We start from the raw sequence: 22,589 nt of genomic DNA, 5'->3' as shown, positions 1-22,589 counted from the left end.
GTGTCACCAAACAAAATATGACACCAAGGCACACAAAGCAGATGACCCAAAGTTTGGTGAAAGAGATAGGTGTAAAGAAGCATCTTGAGGAGGAGGGGGTTAGGGCGGAAATTCAGATCTTAGGATTGTGGTTGCTGAAGCCACGGCCGCCAATAGTGGAACGATTAGATTTGGGGGTGTGTAAGAGACCAGGGTTGCGAGAGTTCTCCGAGAGTTGTAGGACTGCAGCAGATCACAGGGATAGGGAAGAGCAAGGCCATGGGGGGATATGAGCATTTTAAAATTGAGGTGTTACTGGACTAGAAGCCAATGTTGATTTGAGAGCATGGGTGATAGGTGAACAGGACTTGGTAAGAGTTAGGATGTGGCAACAGAGTTTTGGATGGGAGTTTGAGCTTAAGTAAGGTGGAAAATGGGAGGTCAGCCAATAGCCAAATGTAGAGGTAAAGGCTTTCAGCAGCAAATGAACTGAAACGAGATGGAGTTAGACGATGTTATGGAATTGGAAGGAGGCAGTTTTGGGAATGGGATGTATATGTGGTCAGATACAACAAAGGTGTTACAAACCATCTGTTCAGCCTCAGACAGTCGCGAGGAAGTTATGAAATAGTCTTTGCCGAAGAAAATATTTTAAAATAAATTGGAGAATCAACTGGAGCATAAGAAAATGACAAAATAATAACCCATCAACCTTGACACTGTTACATGGCATTGAGTGTGTTTTTATCAAATTTCAAGTGTTACAGCGGCGGAATGTCACAGTGGTGATAACCAATTAACCAAAGAGGTGACTGGCAAAGGAGGAGGATTACTCACTTGCACATTGTCTCAGTGTCGAGGTATGTGAGATCTGCTAATGACAAGGAATATTGAGGCTATTGGAAAGAAACTGAAACTAGCAAATAAATATTTTTGCTAAATTACTTTCCCTTTGGCAGGGCATTGACTGATTGAGTATTAACTCTGACCTGGCAGAATCACAAGTAGTCATTTTATAACCATTTTAAACATGTAGGTTTTAGTTCACTGTGGTTTAGGATTTGCTCAGACATGAAGAAATATTTTGGCTACTGTCGCCCCAGTATATGATGGACCAGCCAACTGAGGTTGTGGGTTCAAATCCCATGGCAAGTTATGAAAATAAATTCAACAAATCTGTTCTAATCACATCTTTCTAGTTTGTTGCTCTGATTGGAGAACAAATAACAATAATAAAGGACAATATCTTCTTACAAACTACACCAGTGGATAGATTTTGTGGGTTCAATCCTGGCCTCCGGTGTTTTAGAAAATGAAATTTATCTCGGCTACCTAACCTGGCTGAATGTGACCCCTTTCCCAAGCTACATGACTGTCTTCAAAGGAAACACTAAAGTTGACATTCTTAGTGCAACTGGAGCTTGGCAATAAATTTAGTTTTGGTAGTGTCTTCAATATTTCAGGTGTAAAGTAAAAATATGTTAGCTGTCACGGTAGTTGGAGTGCTTCGATTAGCTTCTCTACACCTTGGTTAGAGATATATCAGCAAGATATCCTCCTCCAAATTGCTATCCAGTAGAAGGTATGCATTTCTCTGTCAGGTAACACCTAGCTACAATATTTTGATGTCAATGAACTAGGATACTAATGCAATGTGTATATTTGGGAAGTGTCCAATTGGAGCACATTTCCTAGTGCAGCTGCAGCCACCAGCAAAAAACATTTTCTCTATCTAATCCCATGGGGAGGACAGCAAAATGAACCTGCAATCTGTAGATTTTCCACTGAACACTGATTAAACTTGCATGCCAGTATCATGGTACAAGCATGGTATCAGAAAAAAAACCGGGGAAAGGAAAATACCTGTATATTCCCCTGTTTGTTAAAATGGCAGTGGCGTTTTGTACCAGTTTACAATCAATGAGATGTAATTTAATTTAAGATACCTTTTTAAAGTATCTCCTGTGTTGGACCATGAAACAACCCTCAAGGTTATCATCACCACTGTCTTTAGGGATATGCAATATGGATACACCTGCTTCAGGTTGCTTAGTCAATTGTAGCAATGAATTGAATATTTAGTTGAACACAAATGTATTATTAGCCACTCCTTTTGGAAAGAAGCTGTTTATTATGTTGCTCACTTTGTATTTACATCAGAAATCCTGCATTTAACGAATTTTGTTTTATCCCATATCATGGGAAAGCTTTACATAAAAATTTCACGGTCCCTAAACCTTCAGCTTTGGCACCTCAATCAACTCATACTAAATGCATAGGACAGCTGACAGTGGAATCATTAACATTTTCTTTATCTTTTGGTCTTTCAGCTTCTTTATTTTCAGGCTGGTTTGTTGTTGTTGCCTGAATGTCCCAGGGAGAAATTGAAGTTAAATTACTTTCAGCTTTTGTACACGTTTGAATTCTTCCAGTTGCTGATGGTTCTGTCTCCCAAAGACAAACATCTGGAACTTTAGATTTATCAATAGGCAGTGATAATTCTCCTTTGCTCCCAATATCTCCTGTATCCCAGGGACAGATATCTGCGACCTTAGGTTTATCAACAGGTGGTGATAATTCCTCCTCCTTCCCAGTATTTTCTGTATCCCAGGGACAGGTAACTATGTACTTAAATTTATCAATGGACGGTGTTTTTTGTTCATTGCTCCCAGTATGTTCTGTCTCCCAAAGACAAATAGTTGGAACTTTAGATTTATCAACAGGCAGTGATGCTTCCTCCTTGTTCCCAGTATTCTCTGTATCCCAGGGACAGATATCCGTGACCTTTGATTTATCAACAGGCAGTGTTGCTTCCTCCTTGTTCCCAGTATTCTCTATATCCCAGGGACAGATATCCACGACCTTTGATTTATCAACAGGCAGTGTTGCTTCCTTGTTCCCAGTATTCTCCGTATCCCAGGGACAGATATCCGTGACCTTTGATTTATCAACAGGCAGTGTTGCTTCCTTGTTCCCAGTATTCTCTGTATCCCAGGGACAGATATCCATGACCTTTGATTTATCAACAGGTAGTGTTGCTTCCTTGTTCCCAGTATTCTCTGTATCCCAGGGACAGATATCCATGACCTTTGATTTATCAACAGGTAGTGATGATTCCTCCTTGTTTCCAATATTCTCTGTATCCCAGGGACAGATATCCGCGACCTTTGATTTATCAACAGGCAGTGATGCTTCCTCCTTTTTCCCAGTATTCTCTGTATCCCAGGGACAGATATCTGCGACCTTTGATTTATCAACAGGCAGTGATGATTCCTCCTTGCTCCCAGTATTCTCTGTATCCCAGGGACAGATATCCGTGACCTTTGATTTATCAACAGGCAGAGATTTTCCTCCTTTGTTCTCTCTATCGAGCATCTTTCCTGGTGCCATCATAAGTTTTAATGATAGTGTTAATTGTTTAGATTGCTGCAGTGAATAATTTACATCATTTGCTTTCAAGGTGCCATGCACAAGTGATCCCGAGACATTAGCACCAAGTGATAAAGACCTTCCCTTCTTCTGATCTGCACTTATGCCCGATGTCTCTTCCAAAATGACATCCCATGGACAGATGATTGCAGTATTTGCTGATGCCTGTTTTAAGAGTGACATGTATTTTTCCCGCTTGTCCCCTGTATCTCCTGTGCGCAGTGGGGAGATATCTGCTACTTTAGGCTTATCAGTTGACTGCGATTTTTCTTCCTTGTTCTTGGTCTCTCCTGTTTTCCAAGGACAAATAGCTGCTTCTGTTTTCTTCTCCTTTTCCTTGACTTTCTCACTTACTTTCCTCAACTTCTCTTTCTTGCTATCCTTCATTTTGTCTGGTGCCACTAGGAGTTTCAAGGACTGTCCAAAACCTTTAGGTTGCTTCAATGGGTCATTTGCATCCTTCACTTTCAAGGATCCATGTATAAGTGATTCTGGAGAACCAACACAGACCGACAAAGACCTTCCCTTCTTCTGATCTACACTTGAATCTATGGATAATGTATCATCTGCCATTGTCTCCCATGGACAAATGATTGAGCTATTGCTTGATGCTTGTTTCATGAGTGACATATATTTTTCCCGCTTGTTCCCTGTATCTCCTGTGCACAGCGGAGAGGTAGCTGCCACTTTTGACTTATCAGTTGACTGTGATTTTTCTTCCTTGTTCTTGGCCTCCACTGTTTCCGAAGGACAAATAGCTGCAGACTTACCTAACAAACTCGCTGCTTCAGTTTTCTTTTCTTTTTCTGTACCGCCCTTGACTTTCCTCAACTTCTCTTTCTTGCTATCCTTCATTTTGTCTGGTGCCATTAGGAGTTTCAAGGACTGTCCAAAACCTTTATGTTGATTCAATGGTTCAATTGCATCTTTAACTTTCAATGATCCATGCATAAGTGATTCTGGGGAACCAACACAGACCGACAAAGACCTTCCCTTCTTCTGATCTACACTTGAATCCATGGATGATGTATCATCTGCCATTGTCTCCCATGGACAAATGATTGAGCTATTGCTTGATGCTTGTTTCATGAGTGACATATATTTTTCCCGCTTGCTTCCAACTACAGGGGCATCCGTTTTTATTTGATCAATCTTTTCAGTAGATAATCGTGTTTTATCAGCCTTGGGAGAGACTGCTGCTGGACGAATGCTGTCTTTTCTTGAATATTCTACTGATTTGCCAAATCTTGGTGATGTATTGACTCCATGTTTCACGTCGGTTGACACTGCAGTTTCAGACTGAACCATTGATGTCTCCTGCACATCACAACCAACGCTATCTTGAAACAAACTTTGATGCTTCCTCACCAAATTGGCAAATTTTTTTCTGCTCCCCTGCAGCTTTCCTGGTGACTGTAAGTTGTCAACACTGCTCTGTTTGGCTGGCGCACAGGTGATGTGTTTGTTAACCTTTGTCTCAGAAGGTGGAGGTTGCAGGTTTTGAAAGTCCCAGGGACAAACCAGGGTGTTATTGCAGCTGTCTTGTAACAGTGGCTTTGCTGTTCCTTGAGGGGATTCACTGGTTCCTAGCTGCATGGTTGAATCAGACGTTTTATTTGCCTCTTCTGACTGTATTGGAGCCGTGGAGGGCTGTTGCTTGGCTGGTGCTTCCTTGGTTGACAGCTTCTTTTGAATTCTGTCTCCCACCTGTTTTGTGTTCTCTTCATGCTTTTTTGTGATCGTCAATGTCTTTTCTCTTGCACAGCTAACAACACTGAGAGATTTTTGCAGTGTGCCTGGCTTGACATTTAATGGATTCATATCCACGGTTAGGTTATGTGCACTAACGGACTTGTACACTAAAGGGGCGTCATCTAACGAGTCAATGTCGGATCTCTGCGAGGCTTTCTTCGCCAGCTTCTTCCTCATCAGTGAATCCAACAGCGAAGGATCTCTGGCGGAATCGGCCCTGCTGATGTGGCCATCCCGATGCTCCCTGACATGGTCATAGGTACTGTGAGATTTTCTTATTGAGAAAACACGATGCTTTATGGAGTCTTCCTTCACTTTCAGGCTGGAGCTGGCAGAATCATAAAGCTTTTTTCTGTATGAACCCGCATAACTGCTCCCTGCAATAGATCCATCTCTGCTGCACTGTCTGCTCATTGACTCAGGGATTTCACTTATACGCTTAATGATGGAACGACCGAGAGCTCTCCTGGAACTCCTCTTTTTCTGCAGGTGTGGGTTATTGGCTGTCATCTTCTTTGTCTTATGCACTTCCAGTTGGGCATAAAGCTTCTTCAGTTCATCCTGCAGGAAAAAAAAAAACAGTCAATGGAGTATTAATGTTTCCCAGAAGTTTCTTGAAAAGAATGCTCCTGATCAGCTTGATGGCATCTTTTCACCTTTCTCCCGGTGTATCTTTCACGGGAAGATGAGACTGTCTTTCTTTTGGGATCACAATGGAGATGCCATAAAAATCTCTCCTTGCTTATACCCTTTGAGACCTCACTACTAGTGTTGCCAACCCTGCAGGATGGTCCGGGAATTGAAGATTAATCTCTAGGACATTGCCTCAGGCAAAACCCTGGAGAAAAATCATAAGATCAGCAAATACGATTTTCTTAGAACATGTTTTTATTGATTATAAAGACATTGGAGATTTGGGAGGAAACAAACAGGCAAGGATCATCTGATTGAGTAATGGGGAGTTTTGTTTGCTTTCTGATTGGCTGTGGGAAAACCAGGCACCATGAATGACAGCGCATTGGGTGATCAATGGAAAGGAGCTCTGTGATGAAACCTCCATGAATACATTTAACCAAGGTTGGCAAGACAGCACACTACAGTTTCATTTGTCCATCAGCATCTGACCCACAATGGTGTAGTTTTTGGGAAGACTGCTCCATTGCTAATCTTGTTGTCTCAGTTCTGAGCCTCTGGAACTCTGCTCTTGAACATTTTGTTAAACCATCTGTCATTTTTAAAAATTCATTCATGGGATGTGGGCATCACTGGCTTGGCCAGCATTTATTGCTCATCCCTAGTTGGGATTGAGAAGATGGTAGTGAGCTACCTTCTTGAACCACTGCAGTTCATGGGGTGTAAGTACACCCACAGTGCTGTTAGGCAGAGGTATAGAATATAAAAGTAAGTATATAATGTTGGAATTGTATAAAACACTGGCGAGGCCACAACTGGAGTATTGTGTGCAGTTCTGGTCACCATATTACAGGAAGGACGTAATAGCTCTGCAGAGAGTGCAGAGGAAGTTTACAAGAATGTTGCCAGGGTTAGAAAAGTGTAGCTACGAGGAGAGATTGGATAGGTTGGGGTTGTTTTCCTTAGAACAAAGAAGGCTGAGAGGTGACTTGATTGAGGTGTACAAAATTATGAGGGGAATAGATAGAGTGGACAGGATAAAATTGTTTCCCTTGGTGGAGAATTCTAGAACCAGGGGACATAGATTCGAGATAAGTGGCAGAAGGTGTAGGGGGGACATGAGGAAGAACTTTTTTATGCAGGCGGTAGTGGGTGTCTGGAATTCGCTGCCCAAGTTGGTGGTAGAGGCAGAAACTCTAAACTCTTAAAAAGTACCTGGATCTGTACCTTAAGTGCTGTAAGCTGCAGGGCTATGGGCCAGGTGCAGGAAGGTGGGATTAGAAAGGGCACCTGGGTGTCCTCGGGCTGGCATGTACAAGATGGGCGGAATGGCCTTCTTCTATGCTGTAACTTTTCTATGGTTCTATGGAGTTCCAGGATTTTGACCCAGCGACAGTGAAGGATTGACAATATATTTCCAAGTCAGGATGGTGAGTGGCTTGGAGGGGATCTTCCAGGTGGTGGTGTTCCCACATTGCTTTGGACATCTCTGAAGCTATCAGCTCTTCAGGGACCATGCACTTCTAAGTATGTTACAAACATAACATAGAGAACAAGAAACAAACAAGTAATCCATCAAACTTGTCTCACCCTGGCATGGTGTAACTCCCATACGTTGATCATTACTTCCACCATCCCCAGCCCCAACTTCCCAACAGTGACAGGGTCTTCTGGAAGAAGCAAATTTGGAAAAATTCTCAGGGAAATTCCCCTGTCCAAGGAGATGATTAAACAAGATTCTGGAATCCATGCTGACCAGGTGAAAGAGCTCCCCATGATCCATCAGCCTAGAGGAAACTAAATAAGTACATGAGAAAGAAAGAAATCAAAGGATATGAAGAGAGAGTGAGATGAAGTCGGGTGGTAGAAGGCTTTTGTGGAGCATAAACACCAGCAAGAACCTGTCAGGTCAAATGGTTTGTTTCTGTGCTTAAATTTTATGTAATGCATGAAATTCTAGAAACAGATATGATTGTGGCAAGCCTATTACCTCCTACCTATGTTACTGATTGTCTCGTTTACTCTGACACTGTGTTCTCTATGTTATAGTTCACATGTTTGGGGGAGTGGGGAACAAGGAACGAGGAGATGATGTAGTGGCAATGTCACTGGATTAGTAATCCAGAGCATCTGGGGACATGGGTTCAAATCCCACCATAGCAGCTGGTGGGAATTTAAAGCCAATTAATTTTTAAAAGCTGGCATTAAAAGTTAGTCTCAATAATGGTGACCATGAAACAATCATTTATTGTTGTAAAAACCCATCTGCTACATTAATGTCCTTTAGGTAAGGAAATCTGCCATCCTGACCTGGCCTGGCCTACATGTGATTGACTCTTAAATGCCCTCTGAAATGGCCTAGCAAACTACTCAGTTCAAGGGCTCTCAGGAATGCCAGTGACACCCACATCTCATGAAAGAATAAAGAAGGAAAAATAGCTTTCTGGGGTTGAAGTAGGTCTGTGAGGGGATCTCAGATGATCCACATGATCATTGGATTTCCATCTTGCAATGTATTGCTTTATTTGGCAACCCAGCAGCAAGACCTGGACAATATCCAGGCTTGGGCTGATAAGTGGCAAGTAACATTCACGCCACACAAGTGCCAGGAAATGACCATCTCCAACAAGGGAATATCTAACCACTTCCCCATGACATTCAATGACATTACAATCACTGAACCCCTCCCCCCCCTCGATCAATATCCCGGGGGTTACCATTGTCCAGAAACTGATCTGGACCAGCCATATAAATATTGTGGCTACAAGAGCAGGTCAGAGGCTGGGAATCCTGAAGCAAGCAAATTGCCCACTCCCAAAACCTGTCCATCATTTACAAAGCACAAGTCAGCAGTGTGATGGAATATTCCCCACTTGCCTGGGTGAGTGCAGCTCCCACAACACTCAGGATGCTTGATACCACCCAGGGCAAAGCAGCCCGCTTGACTGCCCCCCCATCCACCACCTTCGACATTCAGTCCCTCTGCCACTGAGCTAAGTAGCAGCAGTGTGTACCATCTACAAGATGCACTACAGCAACTCACCAAGGGTCCTTCGACAGCACCTTCCAAACCCGTGACCTCTACCATCTCGCAGGACAAGAGCAGCAGATACAAGGGAACACCAGCACCTGCAAGTTTCCCTCCAAGCCACACACCATCCTGACATGGAAATATATCGCTGTTCCTTCACTGTCGCTGGGTCAAAATCCTGGAACTCCCTTCCTAATAGCACTGTGGGTGTACCTACACCTGCAGCAGTTCAAGAAAGCAGCTCACTGCCACCTTCTTAAGGCCAATTAGGAATGGGCAATAAACACTGGCCTAGCCAATGATGCTTACATCCCATATAAGAATAGACTTTTAAAAATGTTGTTAAGGCTAATAATCATGGTGCAACCCAACAATACTTTGGATGGCCAGCAATATTTTTTTGATAGGAAAGCATCTAATCTTTTTCCAAGAGCGTTTAATGAAACACAACAATTGATATCATTCTGGCATAAACATACCACGTTTGTCACGTGGTGAGAATCCCTTTATAGTCTTTATTTCTAGTATTCGTTCTTGGGATGTGGTTGATTCTGGCATGTCCTCATTAGCGGTTGAAAGTTAACTTGCTCCCAGGGGCTGGATCGCAAGTAGGATTTTTTTTTCTCCAGCCATACTTCCAAAGGTGACCTACTTATTTGCTGCATTTACAGCAACCTAGTTTCAATCTCTTTCTCTTTGCTCACCCTGATATCATCAGGCTCCAAGCTGTGATCACTCCAGGCAGACGTGATACTGCTGTTGAGATAGGAACCAGAAAAGCGCAAGTCAAGCTCGTCCTCATATACCTCGGCCACTATGTCCTCCCTCACGGGTGCTCCCACGTGGAGGAACTGCAAACAGAAAAGAAAATGACCTGAGCTGTGGAACAATTCACTAGGAATCTCATCAATTTCTTCACGTAAAACCTTCTGCCTAAATAACCCTAATTACTGTACTTACTGTAAACATTGTTCATGTTGAAGCATTATTTTTTTTAAATTCTGAAAGATTGGCCCTAATCTATTTACTAATGTAAAAGTGATTATATAGTATGTACAGCAGAGAAACAGGCCATTCTGCCTAACTGGTCTATGCTCCACACAAGCCTCCCCACCCCGCCCCCGCCACTTAATCACATCCTATCCACACCTCCTTTTATTCCTTTCTTTTTCATCTGTTTATCTACCTTTCCCTTAAATGCACCTGCGTTCACCTCAGCTGCTGCATGTGGTAGCGAGTTCTACGTTCTAACTACCCTCTGGGTCCATATTCCTTTTAAAATTTTAATTAGTAATGGGTTGAAAGGTTATGGGGAAAGGGCGGGAAATTGGAGTTGAGGCCGAAATGAGATCAGCCATGATCATATTGAATGGCGGGGCAGACTCGAGGGGCTGAATTGCCCACTCCTGCTCCTAGTTCTTATGTTAAGATTTAGTTGCTGCTGAGCATCGTCCGATTTTATCAGTGTGCAGTCCCTTTGATTTGTTTTGCATGGCTGTGCACACCCATTATTTATCCCAGAACAAGGCCTTTGTGGTTCTTTTCAGGCACCTCAGGCTGCTCCATGGTTGTGCACCCAAACAGTTTAGCAGAAACATTGCTCTGGGTAAAGGCAGTGTGCTATCTAATTGAACCACAGCTGACACCTTGAAAGGTACAACCACGGACTTAGCCATACAAATGACCCCATTTACTGGAGAGCCTGTCCTGCCTCTTGGTGCAACTCAATGGAATTCAGTAGTAAATGTGTGGAATTAAAGTAATTTTTCATCTTAAGGGCTTGGACAGAAACCCAATGGAGCAGATCAGCTTCCAGTTTTCAAACCCGTCTCAATCCTAATGGCATTGAACTCGGGTGGGCAATCTGTTCCACTCCCCCTTTGTGTGGTAAATTGGGAAATTTTCCCCTTACCATATCTCTTTAGTACCTTGGGAATGAAGAGCAGAATCAGAGTCATCGTAACTGTAAGGTGGGAGTGAGCGAAGAAGAGCAGTAACATCCAATCAGGGTGAAGAGTCATTGCCATGGTGAACCTAGGGGAAGGAATGAACCTTACCTTAAAATCATTGCAGCTTAATGATAGGAACACTCTGATAACTAGGAAGGATTTGTTGCCCACCCCTAGACCATTTCAGAGGGCAGTTAAGATTCAACCACATTGCTGTGAGTCTGGAGTCACATTTAGACCAGACCAGGTAACAGCATTAATGAAACAGTTAGGTTTTTACAATAAGCAATGATAGTTATCATGGTCACCATTACTGAGACTAGCTTTATATTCTAGATTTATTAATTGAATTTAAATTCCACCAACTGTCATGGTGGGATTTGGATCCATATCCTCACAGCAATAGCCTGGGCCTCTGCCTTACTAGTCCAAAGACATTCTCACTATACCACCGCCTCACATGCATGACACACATATTAACTGTTCAGAGATGAACAGGGGGTGTGTGTGGGGACATAAGGTAAAAGAAATGGATCAAGGCCATGGAGAGATTTGAAAACAAGGCTGGGAATTAGTGAGGCAGTGAAGTTAGGAGAGAATGGGATGGAGACTGCTTGTTAGTTAAGATGTGGGCTGCACCATTTTGGATGAGTAGAGGTATAAGGATGACACTGGGGAAGTCAAGCTTTGAAGTGACAAAGGCATGCATGTTGCAGTCTGGAACAATGGATAGTGATGCTCCAATCTCTTTCTATGACATGGCTGATCAGGAATCTCTCCCGCTCATACTGCCTGTCACTGGCGTGTGTTGGAAGGATTTACATGGTGATATCAACCTGTTTGGCTGTGTTATGAATGCCTCTTCCTTGGCCATCAAGTCCTGAAGTGGGACTTGAACCTGGAGCTTCTGGTTCAGAGGCAGGGATACCACCCACTGCACCACAAGACCTCCACCTATATGCTATCCCTTAGCAATATAACCTGGAAGTAGGGCAACAGCTTTCACGCATACTTCAATGACACCCAATTCTACCTCACCGCTTCCTCCATTGAGTTTTTTAAATTCATTTACAGGATGTGGTTGTCGCTGGCTGGGCCAGCATTTATTGCCCATCCTGATTGCCCTTGAGAAGGTGGTGGTGAGCTGCCTTCTTGAACCGCTGCAGTCCCCGTGGTGTAGGTACACCAATAGTGCTGTTAGGGAGGGAGTTCCAAGATTTTGACCAGAGTTAAAGGTTATGGCCACATTCTATAAAATTGGCAGATTGAAATCAAAACCTGGATGAGGCAAAACTTCCTTCAGCCGAATCTTACTAAAACTGAGCCTATTCTGTTTGACCTCCATGAGCGTCTCTGTGTCTCTGCCCTCAGCTCCACTGACCTCCTGACTGTTATCTCAGGACTGAAAGCTTTTGCATCTTTTCTCAATTCATACACTCACTTTTTTCTCCAACATCTGCTCACCTATTATCGAAGCTCATTCCTTCCACCTCCCCAACATTACCCACCTTACCCCCTATTCTCCACTGTCTCTCTTCAAAGCACTTAAAATCTGGAATGTGCTGCCTGGTGGAAGCAGATTCAATAACTTTCAAATGGGAATTGGATAAATACTTGAAAAGGAAAAATTATCAGGGACATAGGGAGGGTGCAGATTAGTTTGAGACTGAAGGGTGAATTGAGCGTAGGGAGAAGTGGCAGTTATTAACAGACAAGGTGTTTGGAGTTGTTTCTGCTCAAGGACAATCTTGGTACAGAAATAGTTTTGGCCAGGGAAAGAGAGTGACATTGGCCAGGACTTGATGGCCAAGGAAGAGGCGTTCATAACACAGCCAAACAGGTTGATATCACCATGTAAATCCTTCCAACACACACCAATGGCAGGCAGTATGAGCGGGAGAGATTCCTGATCAGCCATGTCATAGAAAGAAATTGGAGCCTCCTAGCATCACTATCCATTGTTCCAAACTGTAACATGCATGTAAAAGTGTATGTTGCCATAGCAACTTGGATCCCTTGTGGGGTGCTGGTTGGTCCAGTTGGCTGGAAAGCAGGTGTGAATCAGGTTAGTGTCAACAGCATGGTGCTTGATCCCCACTCTGTCTGGGGTGGATTCAAGACCTGCCCCCTTCCCCTTTCCAGGGTGAAGGTTGTGGATCCGACCTGTCTTTGGGCAGAGAACTGAAGAAGAAGCATATAAGTAGAGAAATGGGATATCAAAGATGGTTCCCTGAGGTACACGGGAAGACACAGTGAACAGATGCTGTTGGCAGTAAGACAGTGTCTTTGTTGAGTCAGGTGTAAGAGTAGAACCAGATTTATAATCCCTTTGAAAAGGGACTTTGACAAAGCGATCAATTGCCTTGAAGGCAGCGGAGACAAGGAGCTTGATGCGACGGGTTGGGGAGAAGCTAAATTGGAAGAATGTGAATAACGAGTCAAGAGAGAGATGAGGAACATCCCAATCCAGACCCTGAAAGGAAGGGAAGCTGTGAATCAGGGCAGTGCTTGCAGGGATTGGAGAGGGTTAGGATGGGTTTCTTGAATGGCTCTGAAGGAGGTAGGGATGTTGCTGGATGAAAGACTCAGGCTTGAGGGTGAAAAAGTGAAGTTGGGCAGTCAGAAGCTAGAATGGGAGGTGGGCTTCATACACAACGTAAGTCAGCCTATACCGAGGGCAAGGTAGAATGAGGAGCTACAAAAAATGGGAAGGCTGAGGGTGCAGTTTGGTAAAGGGGAAGCTGGGAGTTTGAGGGGGAGTGGATAACAGCGACTGCAATAAGGTTAATCTTCATTGGAAAGTATAAGTAGTTCCTGCCAGTTTGAGACTGAAGGGTGAGTTGAGCGTAGGGAGAGGTGGCAATTATTAACAGACAAGGTGTTTGGAGTTGTTTCTGCTCAAGGACAATCTTGGTACAGAAATAGTTTTGGCCAGGGAAAGAGAGTGACATTGTAATCGATGATCTCACCTGAACTGCTGTTAGACACCTAGGCCATGTGGGTGCCAATGCATTCAGTGACCTGTTGATTTGAGGCTGCAGTATTGGCTGTTATGCCAGATGGGGAACTGCATTTGTCTGAAAGGGGCAAGTTTTTCACAATTCCAGGTGAGTTGTGGAGAAAAGCAACTGATATTTAGATCAGGTGTTTAGATCAATGCATCAGTGACTGTTCATCTTTTTAAAACTGGGTTTTAACAGACATGATAGATCTGATAAAAAGCCTAAGGATTTTGCTGTAGCTTTTGCTACATTGTTTGGAAATGTTTCTTTTTTCGTAGTTTAAAAATATTATCAATGAAGACCTGAAGTTAATAAAGAGCAGAAGGAACATTCATCTTAACCTTTCAATAACTGAAGAAGCAAGTCTGCATGAAGTAAACAGAATAGTAAAAAAATTTCAACAGTAACAGCTTGCATTTATATAGCACCTTTAATATAGTTAAATTTCCCAAGTGGCTTCACAGGAGTGTTACCAAAATTTGACACTGAACCACATGAGGAAGATGACCAAAAGCTTGGTCAAAAAGATAGGTTTTAAGAAGGGTCTTAATCAGATTTCAGCCACTGTACTGAAGCAGCTGTTATCAAAGTCACAAATGACATCCTATGTGACTGAGACAAACTAACCCTCCTGTGGTAACTATGGTTTTATCTAATGTGTAGTATACCTTTAAGAGGAATGTTAGAAAGGAAGATCACATGATTTTGTGTAACCAATAGTGGAGTAGCGCAGGCTAACTCTGTAGTTAGTTAGTAGTCAGTTGGAAGTCAGTAGTCTGCAAGTGAGCAGCAGGAGTATGTAGATAGAGTTTGGTGTAGAAACACACGTGTACTCGCTGAGTACCTTGTAAATAAACAGAATGTGTTCCCTTAGAAGTGTCTGCAGAACTAAAGTACCAACTCGGTCACCCCGCAACAAGTGTGCATATGTGACTCACAAGTCACAACAAACTTGCGACGAGGATAAAACGAAGATAAAATGAGGATAAAGCGTAGACCCAACAAACTTGCGACGAGAATTCAACAAACTGGCAAGAAGGAAAAAGTGAGGCTAGGAGAAAGGTACAACAGACCAGTGTTGAGAGTAAAATCATGGATGAAATCAAAAGAATCGAAATCGGGCTGTACCTCGCTCAGTCTGAGTAAGTAGAAGTTTCCGTTCAAATCGCCGAAGCAATACCCTCAAAGCATGACGTAATTTGGGAGAATTGATCCATTCGATCCAATCATGGATGATTGGTCTCATTATATTGAATACCTTGCATTCTATTTCCAAGTGAACACCATTACAGGGGAAAAAGAAGAGGCGGGCGATCCTCTTATCTACATGTGGGAACAGAGCCTACGGCTTAATTCAAGTTTGATGGCACCCAGTGCCCCAGATTCAAAAAGTTTTGATGAATTGGTGGACCTCGTGAAAGGTCACTACCAGCCAAGGCCCTCAGTAATGATGCAACATTTCAAGTTTAATTCAAGGAATAGAGCCCCAGGGAAGACAATTGCTTGTTATGTGGCAAGTTTGAAACAGTTAACAGAACATTGCGAGTTTGGTACATCTTTAAACGATATGCTCGGAGATCGTTTAGCGTACGGTGTGAATGAGGACATGATTCGGAAGAGATTACTGTCTGAAACAAATTTGGATTTTAAGAAGGTGCTGGAGATAGCACTGGCCATGGAAAGCGCAGTCAGGGATTCGAAAGTCATACAGGGAGCACAAAATGGCGCCGTCCTCCACATTGGGTGGGAAGCCCCAGCCAAAAAGGGCTCAAAAATGCAAGACTCTGCCCAGAAGCGGGAAACAGCCACAGCTAGCAGACAAATAAAAAGAATTGGCTCAGCAATAAAAATAAGGAATAATGGCAACAGTGGTGGAAATAAGCAGACTATTAATGATTGGCAGCTTAAAAAAATCGAATGTCATTGAGATGGACACATAGTGAGACAGTGCAACGGAAGAATCAGGCAGCCTTTCAAACAAAAGAGAAAAGCCCATAAGATTTACAACGGAGAAGAGCCTGAAGCAACAAATTCAGATATTTATTCATTATTCAATTTGAAGGAAGGGAAAATAGAACCAATGTGACAGTGAAGGTAAATAACAGACCTATTAGAATGGAAGTGGATACACGAGCTTCCACTACAGTGATTGGTGAGTATACCTTCAAATATCTGTATTATGGTGAACATAAATTAAATTTGGAAGAAACTGATGCCAAATTAAAAACTCACAAAGGTGAAAACGTCCAAATCAAAGGCACAAGCAGAGTTACTGTCCATTACGGGAGCCAATCAGCAAAGCTACCCTTGATGGTAGTAGCAGGTTGGCTAAAGGAGGTTAAGTTAGAATGGCCTGAAATTTTCCAGCTGAGAGCAAGTAGGATACCAGAGCTACAAAAATATGCCTCAGTCTTCAGGGATGAACATGGGAAGATCCAGGGGCTGGAAGCAAAAATTCATGTGGATCCAGAGGCAACCCCATGATTCATGAAGGCAAGACCAGTACCTTATGCACTGTGGGAAAAGGTCGACACCGAACTGGACAGATTAGAGAAACTGGATATGTAGGCAAATTTCAGAGAAGTGTAAAAATAATAGGATAGTAATAGTGGGGGATTTCAACTTCCCCAACATTAATTGGGTGAGTCATAGTGTCATAGGTTTAGAGGGAGCGGAATTCTTAAAATGCATCCAGGAAAGCTTTTTAAGCCAGTACGTAGAAGGTCCGACAAAAGAGGAGGTGGTCCTGGACTTAATTTTAGGGAATGAAGCCGGGCAAGTGGTAGAGGTATCAGTGAGGGAGCATTTTGCAGATAGTGATCATAACACCGTTAGATTCAAGGTTGTTATGGAAAAGAACAAGGATGGGCCAGAAATCAGAGTTCGAAATTGGGGGAAGGCCGATTTTAATAAGATCAGATATGATTTGGCCAAAGTGGACTGGGAGCAGCTACTCTTAGGTAAATCTGCGTCAGAGCAGTGGGACTCATTCAAGAAGGAAATAGGAAGAGTACAGGGCCAACATATTCCAGTAAAGACAAAGGGTGGGACCAACAAATCCAGGGAACCCTGGATGTCGAGGGATATACAGGATTGGATAAACAGAAAAAGGGAGGTTTATGGCAGATACTGAGGGCTCAAAACAGTGAAAGCCCTAGGGGAGTATAGAATGTGTAGGGGGGGAACTTAAAAAGGAAATTAGGAGAATAAAAAGGGGGCATAAAAAAAATTGGCAAGTAAAATAAAGGAAAATCCAAAGTTATTTTACAAGTACATTAAGAGTAAGAGGATAACTAGGGAAAGAGTAGGGCCCATTAAGGACCATAGTGGTAATTTGTTTGTGGAGCCGGAGGACGTAGGTAGGGTTCTATATGAATATTTTGTGTCGGTGTTCACAAATGAGAGGGATGACATGGGTATGGAAATCAGGCAGAAGGACTTTGATATAATTAAAGAAGTTAGCAAAGAAAGGGAGGAGGTTCTAAGTGGTCTGGCAGGCTTTAAAGTAGATATATCTCCAGGCCCAGATGAAATGTACCCCAGGCTGTTGAGTGAGGCAAGGGAGGTGATAACAGGGACGCTGGCAATAATTTTCAATACCTCTCTGGCCACAGGAGAGGTGCCAGAGGACTGGAGGACAGCCAATGTGGTACCATTATTCAAGAAGGGAGGAAGGGATAAACCAGGGAACGACAGGCCAGTCAGTCTAACCTCAGTGGTGGGGAAACTATTGGAAGCAATTCTGAGGGACAGAATTAATCTACACTTGGAGAGGCAGGGATTAATCAAGGAGAGTCAGCATGGCTTTGTTAAGGGGAGGTCATGTCTGGCCAATTTGATTGAATTTTTCGAAGAGGTGACCAGGTGTGTAGATGAGGGCACTGCACTTGATGTAGTCTACTTGGACTTCAGAAAGGCTTTTGATAAGGTCCCGAATGGGTGACTGATAACGAAGGTAAGAGCCCATGGGATCCAAGGCAATTTGGCAAATTGGATCCAGAATTGGCTGAGTGGCAGGAAGCAGAGGGTAATGGTCGAGGGGTGTTTTTGTGACTGGATTCCTGTGTCCAGTGGGGTTCCACAGGGATCGGTGTTGGGTCCCTTGCTGTTTGTGGTATATATAAACGATTTAGACTTGAATGTAGGAAGGTTGATTAGTAAATTCGCGGATGACACGAAGATTGGTGGGGTGGTAAATAGTGAGGAGAATAGCCTTAGATTACAGGAGGATATAGACAGGATGGTCAGATGGCAAATGGAATTTAACGGGATAAGTGTGAGGTGATGCACTTGGGCAGGTCAAACAAGGCACGGGAATACACAATGAATGGTAGGACCCTGGGAGGTACCAAGGATCAGAGAGACTTTGGTGTGCATGTCCACTGGTTCCTTGGGACAAGTAGATAAGGTGGTTAAGAAGGCATATGGGATACTTGCCTTTATTAGCCAAGACCTAGGATATAAGAGCAGAGAGGTTATGCTGGAACTTTATAAAACGCTGGTTCGGCCACAGCTAGAGTATTGCGTGCAGTTCTGGAATCTGCATCATAGGAGGGCTGCGACTGCACTGGAGAGAGTGCAGAGGAGATTTACCAGGATGTTGCCTGGGCTGGAGAGTTTTAGTTATGAGGAGAGATTGGATAGATTGGGGTTATTTCCTTGAAGCAGAGGAGATTGAGGGGGGACATAATTGAGGTGTATAAAATTATGAGGGACATTGATAGGATAGACAGGAAGGTACTTATCCCATTGGTGGAGGGATCAATAACCAGGGGGCATAGATTTAAGGTAGGGGGCAGGAGGTTTAGAGGGGATGTGAGGAAAAATTTTTTCACCCAGAGGGTGGTGGGAATCTGGAACTCACTGCCTGAAAAGGTGGTAGAGGTAGAAACCCTCATAACATTTAAGAAGTATTTGGATGTGCACTTGCAATGCCATGGCACACAAGGCTATGGGCCTAGTGCTGGAAAATGGGATTAGAATAGTTAGGTACATGTTTGACTGGCACAGACTCGATGGGCCAAAGGGCCTTTTTCTGTGCTCTAGACCTCTATGACTCTATGAGATCTAAAAAGAAGCCCTGTCAATCGTCTTTGGTGTCAAGAAATTTCACCAGTACGTACACGGCCGTCATTTAACTATCGTTTCAGACCACAAGCCATTGCTAGGATTGTTCAGCGAGGACAAAGCTATATCTCCCATATCCTCAGCAAGAATACAGCGATGGGCCCTGATCCTGGCAGCAGACGAGTATACTTTTGTACATTGGCCTGGAAATCAAATCACAAACACCGATGCACTTAGTCATTTACCTTTATAAGAAAATGATGAAGATCTCCCAGTTCCACAAGAACTCGTGTTACTGTTAAATTTTTGAGATGGTATGTGCTAGACAGGTCAGAGACTGGACAAGTAGGGACCCAGTCCTATCTCAAGTACAAGAAAAATTATTTCATGGTTCGTCACAAGAGCCTGTAGCTGACGAAATGAAACCGTAGTTTAACAAAAGACATTAAATGACCAAACAGGATGGTATCTTATTATGGGGAGCACGAGTGATATTTCCTCCAAAAGGAAGAAAGCAATTGTCAATTGAACTACATAGTGCTCATCCAGGAATATCCTGAATGAAGATCATAGCACAGAGCCTGGGATAGGTGGAGAAATAGAGAGTTTAGTGAAGAATTGTGTACAATGTCAGTAATTGCAAAAGTTGCCTTCAACAGCTCTGTTACACCATTGGGAGTGGCCAGGAAGGCCATGGGTATGATTACACATTGACTATGTGGGACTTTTCATGGGAACAATGTTTCTGTTCATTGTTGATGTCCACTCAAAATAGATGGACATATATGAAGTGAAGTCACTAATGTCTTCCGCTACAATTGAGAAGCTACGTCAAAGTTTTGCAACTTTGCGACTACCAGAAGTGGTCGTATCTGATAACAGTTTAGCGTTTATGAGTGCTGAGTTTCAATGGTTTATCAGCCTCAACGGTAACACTCATGTGAAGACTTCGCCGTACCACCTTTCTTCAAATGGACGGCCTGAAAGAGCAGTTCAAACGTTCAAGTCTGGCATGAAAAAGTTAACAGGAGATTCCCTTGCAACCAAGCTAGCTCGCTTTCTTTTTCATTATCGGACCACCCCACACACAACAACAGGTGTCACACCTGCGGAATTATTAATGAAACGCCATCTTAGGATGGGATTGAGCTTAATAATGCCAAATTTAGGGGGGGAAGGTGGAAAAGAGTCAAGCAAGTCAGAAAACTGGACACGACTGACATAGTCGTGAGAGGAAATTTTCCGTGGGGGAGATTGTGAAGAGCTTTGGAGAAGGACCAAAGTGGTTACCAGGTGAAATAAGTGCAGTGACTGGATCCCTATCTTACCATGTGAAAGTGGAAGGCTGAATCATACAGAGACATGTGGATCATTTGAGGAAGAGAGAGACAAATCATCAAGAAATGATTCCACCAGTGTTCACGACCAAGTCAACGTTTCCTGTTGAGAGAACTGAACCTGGTACAGATGTGTCTGAAGTGCCTGTTGTACCTACAAGAGTTGAGGAAACAGATCTGCAGGTACCCGCCAAAGAATCTGATGTTCAGACAACTCCAGAAAATGAGGTTCCTAACAAGGCATCTGAAGTTGTAGAACTGAAACGTTTTACATGCCAAAGGAAAACCCCAGAAAGACCGAATTTGTAAATTACTTATCAATGTAAATAATTTGCTATTTTGAAAAAATTGTAATTGTAAATGTAAAAATATGTTTCTGAGTAAAGGGGGAGGAATGTGGTAACTATGGTTTTATCTAATGTGTGGTATACCTTTAAGAGGAATGTTATAAAGGAAGATCACATGATCTTGTGTAACCAATAGTGGAGTAGCGCGGGCTAATCTGTAGTTAGTTGGAAGTCAGTAGTCTGCAAGTGAGCTGCAGAAGTATGTAGATAGAGTTTGGTGTAGAAGCACACGTGTACTTGCTGAGTACCTTGTAAATAAACAGAATGTGTTCCCTAAGAAGTGTCTGTAGACACTATCTATCTAAAGTACCAACTCGGTCACCCTGCAACAAGCGTGCAAGGCACAACACCTTCTCACCTCATCATTCTTCTTGACCTGTCTGCAGCCTTTGACATGGTTGACCACACCATCCTACTCCGTCTCTCTATTCTCATCTAGTTGGGTGGGACTGCACCGCCTGGTTCTATTCTTATCTAACTAACCATAACCAGAGAATCTTTGCAATGGCTTCTCATCCTGCTTCAGCACCATTACCTCTGGAGTTCGCCAAAGATATTTCCTTGGTCCCTCCTATTTCTCATTTACATGGTTCCCCTTGGTGACATTAGCCAAAAGCACGGCAGTAGTTTTCACATGTACGCTAATGAAATCCACCTCTACCTCATTGCCATCTCACTGCCACCTCACTGCCACCTCACTGCCACCTCACTGCCACCTCACTGCCATCTCACTGCCACCTCACTGCCACCTCACTGCCATCTCACTGCCACCTCACTGCCACCTCACTGCCGTCTCACTGCCACCTCACTGCCATCTCACTGCCACCTCACTGCCACCTCACTGCCATCTCACTGCCACCTCACTGCCACCTCACTGCCACCTCACTGCCACCTCACTGCCATCTCACTGCCACCTCACTGCCACCTCACTGCCACCTCACTGCCACCTCACTGCCGTCTCACTGCCACCTCACTGACACCTCACTGCCACCTCACTGCCATCTCACTGCCACCTCACTGCCACTTCACTGCCACCTCACTGCCACCTCACTGCCACCTCACTGCCACTTCACTGCCACTTCACTGCCACCTCACTGCCACCTCACTGCCACTTCACTGCCATCTCACTGCCATCTCACTGCCATCTCACTGCCACTTCACTGCCACTTCACTGCCACTTCACTGCCACCTCACTGCCATCTCACTGCCATCTCACTGCCACCTCACTGCCACTTCACTGCCACCTCACTGCCGTCTCACTGTCACCTCACTGCCACCTCACTGCCACCTCACTGCCACTTCACTGCCACCTCACTGCCACCTCACCGCCATCTCACTGCCACCTCTCTCAACTCCTCCACTCTTGTTAAATTATCTGACATCCAGTACTGAATGATCAGACATTTCCTCCAATTAAATTTTGGGAAGACTGAAGCCATTGTTTTCCATTCCCTAACTACTGACTCCTTCCCTCTCCCTGGCAACAGCCTGAGACTAAATTAGGTTGGTTGCAACCTTGGTGTCATATATGATCCCAAGATGAGCTTCCATGCCATATTCATTCCATCACTAAGACCGCCTATTTCCACCTCTATCATCGCCCGACTTTGCGCGTGCTGATGAAATTCTCATTTGTGCCTTCATTATCTCGAGACTTGCCTTGTTCAATGCATGTGTAGCTGGCCTCCCAGTCTCCCACATTCTAACCTATGTAAACTTGAGGTCATCCAAAACTCTGCTGTCCATATCTGAACTCACAGAAAGACCCGTTCCCCTATCACCGCAGCGCTCATGTCCTACATTGGCTCTCAACCAAACAACATCATGATTTTAAAATTCTCAACCTTGTTTTCAAAACCCTCCCTATCTCTGTAATGTCCTCCAACCCCATAACCCTCCAAGATATGGGTGCTCATCTAATCCTGACCTCTTCTGCATCCCCAATTTTAATTATTGCACCATTTGTAGTCATGCCTTCAGTTGCCCGGACCCTAAATCCTGGAATTCCCTCCCTATACTACTCCGCCTCTCTACTTATGTTCTTTAAGACACTCCTTAAAAGT

General features: G+C 43.7%; 1 protein-coding gene across 1 annotated transcript in view; it reads right to left on the bottom strand.

Moving 5' to 3' along the window:
• Positions 1-2,087: 2,087 nt before the first annotated feature.
• Positions 2,088-22,589, bottom strand: part of LOC144667855 (metabotropic glycine receptor-like) — a 99,152-nt gene continuing 78,650 nt past the window's right edge. The window contains exons 9-11 of the mRNA XM_078529381.1: positions 10,753-10,858; positions 9,529-9,675; positions 2,088-5,721 (exon numbers count right to left, since the gene is read on the bottom strand). Of these exons, the coding sequence (XP_078385507.1) occupies positions 2,242-5,721; positions 9,529-9,675; positions 10,753-10,858 (3,733 nt within the window). The 3' untranslated portion in view covers positions 2,088-2,241. The remainder of the gene's footprint in view (positions 5,722-9,528; positions 9,676-10,752; positions 10,859-22,589) is intronic.

The sequence above is a fragment of the Cetorhinus maximus genome, chromosome 25 (assembly GCF_964194155.1).
Source record: "Cetorhinus maximus chromosome 25, sCetMax3.hap1.1, whole genome shotgun sequence".
In the NCBI taxonomy this organism is placed as follows: domain Eukaryota; kingdom Metazoa; phylum Chordata; class Chondrichthyes; order Lamniformes; family Cetorhinidae; genus Cetorhinus; species Cetorhinus maximus.
Note: the sequence above shows the minus strand (reverse complement) of the source record. Positions and strands in the feature narration are given on the sequence as shown.